The sequence below is a fragment of the Saccopteryx bilineata genome, chromosome 10, assembly GCF_036850765.1.
Source record: "Saccopteryx bilineata isolate mSacBil1 chromosome 10, mSacBil1_pri_phased_curated, whole genome shotgun sequence".
Lineage (NCBI taxonomy): Eukaryota > Metazoa > Chordata > Mammalia > Chiroptera > Emballonuridae > Saccopteryx > Saccopteryx bilineata.
This window is the reverse complement of record NC_089499.1, coordinates 22,035,629-22,049,130: the sequence shown is the minus strand read 5'-3', so window position 1 is coordinate 22,049,130 and position 13,502 is coordinate 22,035,629. Positions and strand designations below refer to the sequence as shown.

The 13,502-nt window shown below is 37.3% G+C and overlaps 1 protein-coding gene across 4 annotated transcripts in view; it reads left to right on the top strand.

Annotated features, from left to right (window-relative positions):
- Positions 1-13,502, top strand: part of ZCWPW2 (zinc finger CW-type and PWWP domain containing 2) — a 132,088-nt gene that overhangs the window by 96,128 nt on the left and 22,458 nt on the right. For all 4 annotated transcript variants that reach the window (XM_066245093.1, XM_066245092.1, XM_066245094.1 and 1 more), the window contains exon 5: positions 3,813-3,859. In XM_066245093.1, the coding sequence (XP_066101190.1) occupies positions 3,813-3,859 (47 nt within the window). The remainder of the gene's footprint in view (positions 1-3,812; positions 3,860-13,502) is intronic.

Here is a 13,502-nt window from a genome sequence, read left to right as displayed (position 1 = left end):
GGTCCCAGCCTGAAATATGAGTAGGGCATTGAGGTAGGAGGAATAAAGGAGACACTATATATTAAACAAAGCAGCAGAAAATAGGACTATCAACACCCACAACAGAGATCTTCGAGGGAAGAATAAAAAATCTGACTATTCAGGCAAGACATAGTTAAGTGGCCCTTGTGCAAAGAGATCAGTTTACCTGCTTCTTGGAAGAAATACCCTAGTCTTGTCCACAGTGTCGTAGATGGGGCCGATGGCCCTGGGCACCTTCAGCCTTCAGTGGCAAACCCCAGCATTCTGGGCAAGGATAGGTCATAGGTGGCTGGAGCAGGGCTGGAAGAGACTAAACCCTCCCTTAGAGGAGCAAGGGGGAAGCCTACCTTCCAGTGTCCCTGTTTCCTCACAGCAGAGGCATGTAAGCCTGGCAGGCTTTAGCTCAATGACCTTCCTTTCCACTATTGAAGCAGGACCCAGATGGCATCCTATGAGACCCTTTTGGGGTGTTGGAGCCTTTAAGGGTGTATCCTAAAAGCTGGTAATTCCCCTGATCTCTATTGGGCTTTTTCTGCCTCTTGGTATCTTAAAAGCCATGCTCAGAAGATCTCGCTGAAGGGTTTGAGGATCCCCATCCGCCTATATAAATCTTTTCCATATATCTGGGGCTATTTGGAAAAAGACAAAACTGTTATTAGCTGGATCAGATGAAGAAGGTAGTAGTTTTCAGGAGAAAAAGATTTGATGTCTTCTGTTCATCAGCATTCAAAAGAAATTTAAAATTTTTAAAGTAAAAAGCATGGTATGGTAGACCCATAGGAGTTCCAGGATATGACTCCCCCCTTTTAAATTTTTTTAAATTGACCTTAAAATATTTGCTGGGTACACTTTAATAATACCTTGACTTTAAAGATTGTAAGAAATACAAATAATTCGAAAGGTTTGAGAAAATACAGTAAATGCTTTTGCTCCATATGCAGGAGTATTGTCAGTTTAACCAGTTTAGGAAATCCAATAATAGAACAATGAATACAGACAATGAGCTATAACATGTTAGCAGCCTCTCCTGTTCTGACAGAGGTTACTATAAATCCAGAATATGTATCCACTGTAATGTGGACATAGGGCTGTTTGCCAAATGAAGGTATATGAGTAACATCCATTTGCCAAAGTTGTCCTGGTAGGGGTCCTTGAGGGTTAACTCCAAATTAAGGGGCAGATTGTAGTATAGGACCCCTTGGACAGGATTTCCCAATCTGCCGTGCTGCTTCCCGAGAAAGTATGAGACTGAATTGCTTGATCTGTCATGGTTACTCCAAATAATTTTCTTTTGGGTAGCTTGATCAATAAGGGCATTCCCTTGTGCTAAAGCTCAGGGGGCATGGAGTGAGCTTGAGTATGTCCTATAAAACATGGAGCTCTGTGTTGACATACAAGTCTTTGAAGAAGGAGGAAGTGCTGAAATAGTTCATCAGCATTTGTCCCTAAGACTGCAGTGTTTATAGTGGAAACACCATAAGTAAATATTTACTGTCTGTATATAGATTAAAGGGGGAATATGGCAAATGCTGAAAAGCCATGATAATGGCATATAATTCTAGTCTTTGAGCTGATTTTAAGTTGACAGTTTCAGTATAAAGTTGTCCATTGATTTGCAAGAGCGATTTGCCATTTAGTGGAAGTTTCCCAGAGCCATTGTTGTTGATCCTTTGAAAAAAGGTACAACAATAATTTTGAGGCTCAAAACCTATAAGCTGTAAGGGTCGCCTATGCTCCTTGATAATCCAGGAGGCAACAAGATCAAAATATGGAAGTGTATTCCATGGGCTATTAGATGGTTCAATGTGCCCAAGCTGTAGCTGCTCTTGTACCAATTAAGCAGCTACCCTAAGTTTTTCCTGAGAAAGGGGCCATTGGTCTACCCATACAGGATTATCTGATTTCCAAGTAATTGGGTCTGCACAATGCATTATTGGGGTAGCAGGAGCTACCAAGGCTCGTGTGCTAAATTTTGATATCCTAATCCACACCTTCTGGTATTGGGTGCCACTTCTATGGGGGTGAGAATTCCTCGCTGTTCTTTCCCTAGTCCCTTGGTGGGCAAAAATCCCCGATCAAGTATCTGAGTACTGACTAAACCATTAGGACTGACAAGGAACACTGCCATATTTTTCAAAACATCTCTACCCCACAAATTAACTGGCCATCCAGGGAGCACATAAGGTTTAAAAAATCCAGAATGACCTTCTTAATCTTCCCAATTTAGAAAATTAGAACTTTGTTGAGGGGATTTACTCTGCCCTATACCTTGTAATTCTGTGGCTGCTGCATGAGTGGGCCAGGAAGGAGGCCAGTGTAGCTTAGCAATAACAGATACATCAGCTCCAGTATCTAAAAGTCCTTTAAATTTATGCTCATGTATTGTTAGTTCCATTTCAAGGCATTCCTGACCTTTTTTTTTTTTTTAAATCCAATTGGCAAAATCAGAGGAGCCAAATCACCAATTTTCTTGGGGCCCCTTTTGCAGGATGTGGCCTGAGAAGCAGAATTAGCATCCTTATACTATTCTTCTAACTGCCTGAATTAGCCATGAGACAAATTCTTTTTTTTTTTTTTGATTAATTTTAATAGGGTGACATTGATAAAATTGTCTTCTGTCACCTTCTAACTGGTCATATAAAGTTTTGAATACATTTATTAATTATAAAAAATATTGAGCACCTATTGCATATAAAACATGGTCCCTGCCTTTAAGGCACATTCTAGGCTTGTAGAGTGCTTAGACATGGAAAGGAACCGTAATTCAAAGAAAAAATTCTGTGACCTAAGATGACTCTGGATTTACAGAAGAGATGGGTCTTTCTCCTGGTTGGATATATTTTTTTAAATGCTAAATGCAACCCTAAAACTTAATTGTTGATATCCATAGCTCTTTCTGTTTCTCATTACCACAATATCAAGGTTTAAAAAATGTATCTATGAATAAATATTTACATGTAACCTACTCAGCTATGGAATTGCAGATTGAAAAAAATCTCAAACCTACTGGTTATGACAATAATTTTTACTACTTCATATACACACACATGCATGCACACATACATAATTTTGCACACATCAAAATAATATGTTGAACTTTCTGTATCAGTATATTACTAATTATCCTGGATTTAGAAGCAGTAGAACAAGAAAAGGTACTAGTTGTTCTCATTCTTGCTGAATCTTTCTCTGAAGCACTGTTGGCAACTCAGGGGGCCCAAGCGGAGGCAGAAGACATCTTGGAAATATTGAGGCCTTATAGTCAGATGGGTCAGGCAGGGTATTTCATGTCTTCAACTGTGAAGGTGGGGATGGATGACGTACCCTGCAGGATTTTCATGAGGCTTGAATAAAGTAATGTGTGTGTGTGTGTGTGTGTGTGTGTGTGTGTGTGTATATATATATAAAGTCTATCTCATGTTGGGCATATAGTAGATGTGTAAGTAGACGTGGCTGGCAATTAATTCCAGATCCTATATACTGCAGAGCACACAACTGAACAGGATATAGAAATAAGATATACTTGATGTAAATAAAACGGCATCCAACTAGTCAGATTTAAGGGAGGGAGTTTGTTACATCAATATACAAACCCCTGATGTTACTATTCTTCCTTTTGACTAATTGTACTCCAATCTAGTAAGCTGTGTTTATTAGCATTTTGATCCCAAGAACCACTGAAAACATATCACAATGTGAGAAAGTAGAAAATTATGATTGTGTAACTTTGCATTTATTTGAACAGAAGCATAGGCACTTTTTTAAAGCAGCCATACTTTCTTGTCTTATAGATAAATCCAAAGCAGACGGCAAAGGTGCTGTGGTGGCCAAGAAAAGGGTAAGATTGTGGTTTATAATACAGACTTCAAATTCTATTTGATTGATACTATTTTTAAAAAATATTAAATGAATATTTAATATCATTGTTAGTTGGCTGTTTCCTCTTTAGATTGACACTAGAAATTTAATATTTATGGTTACTTATATCAATGTTATAGATATTGGAAATTAGAACAACAGAAAATTTTAAATTAAATAATTGCTTTTATTCACATTTTAGTTCATATTGCATATTCTCATATCCTAAAATATTTTATTTTTATGTGCCATATTATTATAAAGTATGCAATCATATGGAAAATATAATTAATATTTACAGCTTAATATGGACTTTACCTTAAAATTAAGTAAGATCAACATCAGCCATTGAATAAATTTAAACCTAGAATCTTTAAATGAAAATTTATAAAGTTACTAACATTCTTAAAGAATATTTAAAATTTAACATGTCATTCTGTTTATTATATGCAGACAGATGTTTAACTCCCCTTAACTGTCAAAACTATGATTGGGATAGGATTAACATTGACATTGTCTTCAAGTGACAATATTATTTATTTATTTATTTATTTATTTATTTATTTATTTTACAGAGACAGAGAGAGAGTCAGAGAGAGGGATAGATAGGACAGACAGGCAGGAACGGAAAGAGATGAGAAGCATCAATCATTAGTTTTTTGTTGTGACACCTTAGTTGTTCATTGATTGCTTTCTCATATGTGCCTTGACCGCGGGCCTTCAGCAGACTGAGTAACCCCTTGCTTGAGCCAGCGACCTTGGGTCCAAGCGGGTGAGCCTTGCTCAAACCAGATGAGCCCGTACTCAAGTTGGCGACCTCAGGGTCTCGAACCTGGGTCCTCCACATCCCAGTCCGACACTCTATCTATTGTACCACCGCCTGGTCAGGCAAGTGACAATATTATTAAGAGGATATCACTGAAAAAGTGAAAAGTCTGTGCTTCAGTTCTTCTGGGCAAATAGTATATTGGTGTCATAAGAAAAAGAATTGTGATTGAAAGAAAAGTCTGTATTGTGGCATTGCTGTGTTGAAAGATGAGGTTTGTACAGAGTGGGCCCAGCAACGGGGGAGTGTGACCTGGGAACAGGAGAAGATGCTGGGCATGAACCTAGAGAGGAACAGGCAGTGAGGGGAACATTGTTTTTGTATTCTAAATATGTATCTTTTATGAGTCCTTTTAACATCAGATTTTATTTTATTCTTTTGCTTTTTGGCTTATAAAAAGAATCTGGACTTCGCACTTGTTAAATAATGTTGTATCGCCTGACCTGTGGTGGCGCAGCGGGTAAAGCGTCAACCTGGAAACGCTGACGTTGCCGGTTCAAAGCCCTGGGCTTGCCTGGTCAAGGCACATATGGGAGTTGATGCTTCCAGCTCCTCCCCCCTTCTCTCTCTCTGTCTCTCTCTCCTCTCTAAAAATAAATTAAAAAAAAAAAATTAAAAAAAAAATAATGTTGTATCTTTGCAGAGAAAAATGCACTATCAGACGGCAATGTCGCTCTTTGAAAAAGAAAATAAATAGGACTTGTGTGTGTGTGTCTAAAGATTCAGACAGGAAGATGTGAGGTAGCACAGGGTTATTAATGTGGATGAAATTGGCTGTTTCAGTCTCTGCTGAAGGAGATTTAGAATTAAAAATGAGAAATATAATAAATAACATTATTATATATTGCTCAATTTTACCGGCAATTCTCAGTGAAAGTGGTACTGTACCTAGGACAGTGCTATTCAAAGTGCGGCCCATGGACCAGGGCTGTTCTGATCTGCAATGAGATAAAAGCACAAAAGGGAACCATTTAGACATTTGTGCAGTATTTTGTGTAGTAATTGATGCAGTAGTTTTTGTCTGTTGAATGTAATAATAAAACAGGACTTGCATTTTGTGCATCTTTGTTTTTTCTTTTTATTCCTAGTGACTTTTAAAAAAAATTATGAGATATAAATCTCAAATACATTGGGATTAAAAACTGCTCTTTACCACAGATAGTTGGAGAGACATTGCTCTATGGGCTGTTCTAGGAATTTGTGGAAGTATATGTATAGGGATATAGTAATTTGGGACAATACAAAGCGTTTTATAGTGCAAATTAAGGACACTAGATATCTTGTAAAGAATGATACAAACTGTATAACAAGAACTGCCCAACAGTTGGCATGACTTTTGAATACACTGCGGACCCAACAAACTACATATATAACTGTTTAGTAACATAATACAAAATAATATGGAAATGTGTTAGTTAAAAGGCCAAGGAATTTAGAAGGCTTACTATGGATATAGAGAAGCTGAAATGGAATAAATATATACTATTTTCAAAATTATTGAATAATTATTCTCTACTCAACATACTGTGTGTTCGTATATATATACAGTGTGTCCGTAAAGTCATGGTGCACTTTTGACCGGTCACAGGAAAGCAACAAAAGACGATAGAAATGTGAAATCACCAAATAAAAGGAAAACCCTCCCAGTTTCTGTAGGATGATGTGGCAGCATGTGCGCATGTGCAGATGATGACATAACACCGTGTATACAGAGGAGCAGCCCACGGCCATGCCAGTCGAGATGTGGATGGTACAGAGGAAAGTTCAGTGTGTTCTGTGGCTCACTAAATTCGAATCCGAGACCAAAGTGCAACGTGAATATCGGCACGTTTATAACGAAGCGCCACCACATAGGAATAACATGACTCGGTGGAATAAGCAGTTGAAGGAAACCGGCAGTTTGGTGGAGAAACCCCGTTCTGGCAGGCCATCAGTCAGTGACGAGTCTGTAGAGGCTATACGGGATAGCTACCTAAGGAGCCCTAACAAATCTGTGCGTGAGCCCACATCGAACTGCACTGAATAGGTATGAAACTGGGAGAGTTTTCCTTTTATTTGGTGCAGATTTCACATTTCTATCATCTTTTGTTGCTTTCCTGTGACAGGTCAAAAGTGCACCATGACTTTACGGACACACATATTTAGCTGTAAAAGGTAAAAGTGCAGTTACTCAGAGGTCTGTTCGCAAGCCTCTGCTGCTCTCAGAGTCCCCATCCTTCAGCTGGCCATCCACGTGGCTACCTGCTAAGGTAGATGAGAGTGGGTAGGTGCACCCGCCTGACCACATGTCTGCCAGTGGCAGCAGTCTGAATAAAAGAGACCATGTAGGTCACTCCAATCTCTTTAAGTCCCGCTTGATTGCTTTTTATTTTTAAAAAGAAAGTAAAGATCTAGATTGCTCTAAGTCCCTTCCTGTTCTAATCTTCTATGAACTATAAAATATTTATAATAGCTCAATAAGTACTTTCAGAATGTCAAAAGACTTCTGCAGACCAGAGTAAATATCTGAGTCAATTAGCCTAGAAGTAAAAAAAAAAAATTTTAAGGAGTAAAAAACAATGATATGCAAGGAAGGCAAGTAGAGTAGCTGATGATGTTGCCATGGTAGACTCTAAAAAGTGTGTGTGTGTGATAGAAATATATATTCAGGAGACAGAAAATTGTGGTGGAAAGAACACAATCTTATGAATGAGCCAGACCTGCCTGCAAGAGCGAGTTCTGCTACTTAGTTGTGTGATGTTAGGCAAGTTAACATTTCTGCACCTCACTGAATTCATCTCTGCATTGGGAACAATAATTACCTTGTATGATTGCTATAAAGGTTAATATGAAAAGTGATTATAATAGCATATAGTTACTATATTTTAGTAGGTGCTTATATAATAAATGCCATTATGTTTCTCCCTAGTTTCTCCTTAAAAAGTGATAGGGAAGTAAGGACTTAAGGGTATTTAAAAATTCTCAGACTTGTAATAGCATCATAATTGAGATTATGTAAAAGATTTTTTTTAAAGGAAGCCCAGCATTTTAATCATGATTAACTTTTTTCAATGTAATATAATAACATTGTGTTCGGAGGATAGAATTTTAAAAATCATGTAAGAACCAGCACATAAACTAAACCATTTTATTAATTTGATGCATTTGTTTACAATTATTTCTTTATACATGTTTAAATAGAACGTATATAAGTATATATACTTTACTAATATAAACGGAATGAATTTAAATTCTACTATTTCACTTATTATTATTTTGTTGACATCATCTCAAGTCAAAGACCTGTCAAATCCTAAGTGGTTGCATAGCATTTTATTTTATGTAAATATCTTAATTTATTGAACAATCTCCTAGACATTTAGGTTGATTCGATTTGCAAAATTACAACTAGAAAAACAGCGACATCATTGTATACAAATCTCTGTCAATGTTTGTGTAAATATTTCTATAGATAAAATTACTCGAAATAGGCTTTGTGCTTCAAAGAATAAGCATGTTTTAAGTTTGCCAATTTGCTGAACATTCCTTACCAAAGAAGTCTCCCAACATTATTGCACCTATTTCATTTCCATCATTAGTTTAAGGCTGGGATCCCCAAACTTTTTACACAGGGGGCCAGTTCACTGTCCCTCAGACCGTTGGAGGGCCGCCACATACAGTGCTCCTCTCACTGACCACCAACGAAAGAGATGCCCCTTCTGGAAGTGCGGCGGGGGCCGGATAAATGGCTTCAGGGGCCACAGTTTGGAGACACCTGGTTTAAGGGAATGATTAGACTGGCATAGCTTGCCAATTCTAGCCATTTTACATTCAGTCTTTTTTTTTTTCATTAAAAGTTAATACTTTGTCAATGTATTGCAAATATTTTTTCTGTTTTTCTTTTAAACTTTATGTAGTTCTTTTGCTGTTCTTATATAGTAGAACTTTACTTTGAGGGCTTCAGTTCTTTTGTGACATGCTTTAAAAGATCTCTCTTTCATTAAAACAAAATATGTTTTAATACACTTAACTTTTCTCTTGTTGCTATTGGTAATATTTCCAAGATAAAAACTGAAGGAAAATAAATAAAGAGATAAGTAAGGTTATAGAACCAGAATTCTCTCTATTCATTTGCTTCAGTTTTTTTCGATGTAGAATATTACATATATCTAATTAAGGCTATCCCAGGAATGTGTTACTAATTGGAGAAGAGTCTCCTTTTCAATCTGTTCTCTTAATTCTTTTGGTTTATATATAAGTATTACTTGTGTTTGTATGGGCATCTTTTTTCCTAACACTTTACTTTCATTAATGCCAAGCGTTTACCTTATACACTTTGAAAAACAAAATTAATGACCACTCCTTTGATTTATACGCTTACATATGAAGAATTAAGGCTATTTTTTTGTTGTTGTTGAAAAAATACTTTTTTCTGAAATTATTGCCAAGATTCTTCATAATCAGCAGGATGTTTTCATTAGTCCACTAGCAGGATAAGTTGCTAACATTTTATACTAGAGGTCTGGGTAGTTGTGCTAATTAGTAAGCTTGCTTACTAATGTGGAATTCACATACTGCAAGTCACTTGATTCACCTAGCTTTCTGCTCCTCTTTCCCCCAAGATAAATATTATAATGGCTCCCTACTGCTGCCAGCCCCAGGCAGAGAGAAACCTCAGAAAGAAAAGCAAGCCGAGGAAACCCTTGGGAAGAGTCTCAGCCAGCCTTCAACACTCATTTAGCCTCCTTTTGGATTCTACTTGGTGGGCATCACCCACTCTTCCTCAGGCCAGTGTTCCTTAGGCTGAGTGTTTGAAGTGTTCCCCAAACTGGAAACATGCAGCTATTCTATCATGATTTTGCCGTTTTCCATACTGTTAGTTACTATAGTGATCTTTCACCTGACTTACCTTTTTCTTCATTTAGTTTTTTCCATTGAAAAAAAGAGATCGATTTGTTGTCCCACTTCTTTATGTATTCTTTGGTTGAGTCCTGTGTGTGCCCTGACTAGGGATCGGATCAAACCTGCAACCTTGGCATATTGGGACCACTCGAACCAGCTGAGCTACCTGGCCAGGGCTCCAGTCAAAATAGAGACTATTTTCATCACCACATAGTTTCCTGAACCAAATATTAAAATGTAAATGTGCTCTTTTGATGTGCATTTGCATTTTTAAAATACATGTAAATAATAAATATATTAATATAGAACACTGTCCATTTATAACTTAAGTGAATCAGTGGAAACCTTAAAATAAAAAGTTCTTTTCATACTAACTTCAATTACTCTATGCGCAAAATCAGCAGAGGGAAACTTTACCACTACAAGACACTGTTATGAAACATCCTTTCAGGGGAATCATTTTTAACAAAATACTCTCTAGTAACTTAATAACTAAAACTTTTTATTAGGTTACAAAATTTACCTCTTTTAGCTTAAATTGCAATCTATAGAAATTCTGTAGGATAACTATTAGTAGTTAAATATTAAAATTAGACAAATTGGGTTAATCTCTGATATCCTTTTGTAATATTATTTATAAGAGCAAGCAAAGATCCTTTGATTCAGAATAACTGTTTTCTGGTGTGGGTGATTATATTTGCTCTTTAAATAAAAGGAAGGTCCACTGTGGGACTTGTATATTTGCTTAACCCTTGTTTTGATTTGACTTTCAACCCAGGGCTCTGACTTTAGCCAGATGGACTGTGTTCTCCTAAGACGGGCAGTGGCGTGTGGAGGAGCTGGGGAATAGAGGGGCAGTGTGCACCCCGGTGAATACAGCGGAGTTGACATCTCCTGATTTTCTTCCCTGGAGGCAAAGCAACAGTGTCCTAGTGTGAGAACCATGCTCTTCTCCAAGTTCACAGGGCTGTAGTGGGAGAGGTGTTGGCCTGGAGTGGCTCTACGGGGAAATTTTTCCATCCACAGGTCTGCTGGGCTGTCTGTTTTTGCGGGGTTGCAGCTCTGAGGCGTTGCTGTAGAAAGTGGAAGTGAACAGGGATGTTGGTGCTGCCTTCCTAAACCAGTGATTTGTCCCAGTGCAGTTGTTAATCCGAGAAAACCCATTTTAGTTACGCAGATCTGCTGCTTGGTAAATGGAAATTCATGTTTGTCAGCAATTTTTTCTTTTATCTTTTAAGAATTATCTTCATCCTAACTACTAAAAAACAAATGAGTATCATTTGGAATGTCACCATTTATAATAATAGGAGTATTAATTTTTCTCTAGACATAATACCCATTTAATAATTTACTCAAATATGAGTTCGCTCACAGATTCCAGAAATTTAAAACTTTTCAACCATAACTTTCTACATTTTTTATTCTATATTTTAACTTTGAGCCAGAAGATACTAAAGAAACTCTACCAAATGTGATTACTCTTTTGTTAAGAAACAGAAACCTCTTCAACTTAAGACCCAGTTGTCACATAAAGAAATTTCTAGGTGTTGCCCTTTGTTATTTGGGACTAAAGGTTCTTCATTTTATTTTGCTGATTATATTTATGACGAGCATAATCCTTTCTCTCTGACCCAGTGACACATAGTCAGTCATATTTCCAACACCAAGCTACACACAAAATGAGTCTGGGTTTCTTTTAAAGATTAGAATATTGCCTATTCACCATCTTCCTTGTTCCATTACATGAAAGCTAAAACAATATTACTCATCAATAGATAGTGGTTATTGATATGGCATACCATCAGAATTTGAATAATGAGTTTGTATTTTATAGATTAGAGCTATTGCATTAGTAGTAAATGATCTTTCTATGCCTAATAGTAATAACGACTGTTTTCCTGTTTGCAAAGGGAGAGTGCAAAATACAATGTCAGTGAAAAGTAGTCGAATTTCCTTATAACCTAAAAAAATTCATCTGTAATTTCAACTTTATAAACATTTGCTTTCTGCCCACCGGTCTTCCAACTTTTCATTTATATTTGATAAGATAAACCTATTTCCTTTCTTTGAAGACTTATTAAATTATTACTTAAGATTTATAAATTATTACTTTTTAATTCTTTAAAATTATAATGACTTTCAGGTGCTATTTTTCTTTTTGCTTATGTATTCTATATTTTCACTTTTCCCAAAAATTATTTGTTGTACCGTGAAATATGTATATTAGTGCACACTTCCAATATGTACTCCCCTAAATGCTGGGGAACACAGTCTCTTAGATTATACAGAGGGAGGTGTGTCTTCTATGTCCTTCCATGAATCTGGATATAAGACCATCCTCCATTTCAGTCTCTGGAATCATCAGAAACTTAATGTAAAGACTTGGATCCAGATAACATTTTTAAAAGAGTATATATATTTTGCTATTGTTTATAGAATCTGTCTGTTCCTTTGTAGGAGAGATCATCTTTTACACGATGCTGATAATAAATGCTCAGAACATTTGACAGTGATTCTTGGGTTTAAGAATCAGGCCCGTTATCCTTACTATTCAAGTTGATGGAGCAAAAAGTGGTAAAACAGATAATGAAGCTCTCAACATTCATTCCTTCATCTAGGAAAAATGTGTAAGATAGGAACTATAACCATTGAATGTCCTATGTTTACCAGGTTTTTAAAATTTAATTGAAATATGTAGGTAGAAAGTTTTCCTTAAACACGTTATCTTCATCCTGGCCGGTTGGCTCAGTGGTAGAGCATTGGCCTGGCGTGCAGGAGTCCCGGGTTCGATTCCCAGCCAGGGCACACAGGAGAAGTGCCCATCTACTTCTCCACCCCTCCCCCTCTCCTTCCTCTCTGTCTCTCTCTTTCCCTCCCGCAGCCAAGGCTCCATTGGAGCAAAGTTGGCCTGGGCGCTGAGGATGGCTCCATGTCCTCTGCCTCAGGTGTTAGAATGGCCCTGGTTGCAACAGAGCAATGCCCCAGATGGGGCAGAGCATCGCCCCCTGGTGGGCATGCCGGGTGGATCCCGGTTGGGTGCATGCAGGAGTCTGACTGCCTCCCCATTTCCAACTTCAGGGAAAAAAAACAAAACAAATCAAAAAAATATTATCTTCTCCCAGCATTCATCTTGCTAAAATACCCAATGACTTTAGAAGAAAATTATACACAAATAGAAATAGTTATCAGCAGACCTGGATTTTTAGAGATTCTCTAATTAGAGGTCTAATAGTCTAATGTACTGGCTCCATTCAATCAGGTAAACAACTGTGACATAAGTTTTGCTTTTCCTGGGCATCTTTCCGAGGACACCTTGTTTTGATTAGCATTTAGTATTTTTAAGCTCTTTACAGGGATGAGTGGAATCTGAGCTGTTTTTTTAAAAAAATGTCTGTGTTCTTTCCCTGCTACAGATAGATAGTCAAAGACCATTAAAAAATTAATTCCAAGGCTTTAAAAATTATCAAGTGAAGTACATAATTATAGAGCTTCTTAAAGTGTCCTGTTACCTCTATGCTCAGCCAGGATGAGGAGGTATTTAATAGAGGGTCTTTCATGTCTTCTGTTTAAGGTGGACTTGTGGTCAACTTCTATTTTTAGGAAAAATACTCTCCTATGTCTCAGCTCACTGCTTGAATACACACTTCAGTGTTTTCTCTGGTAAGCCCTAAAAGCGGGGAAATCCGCAGTGCTTTACTGGGAACTTACACATGGCTGAAGAAGTAGGGCAGGGGACAGCAGGGTACTTATATGTCGTATTGCCGGGGACTGACCTCTGATATTGTTCTACTCTCATAGGAATACTGAGCTGGACTAAAGATTGACTAGACTGGGGCATATGGTAATTGACAGTTATACAGATTTGTATTTTCGCTATTGAAATGAAGTTGGAAATTGGGCTAAAAATGCTCATTTT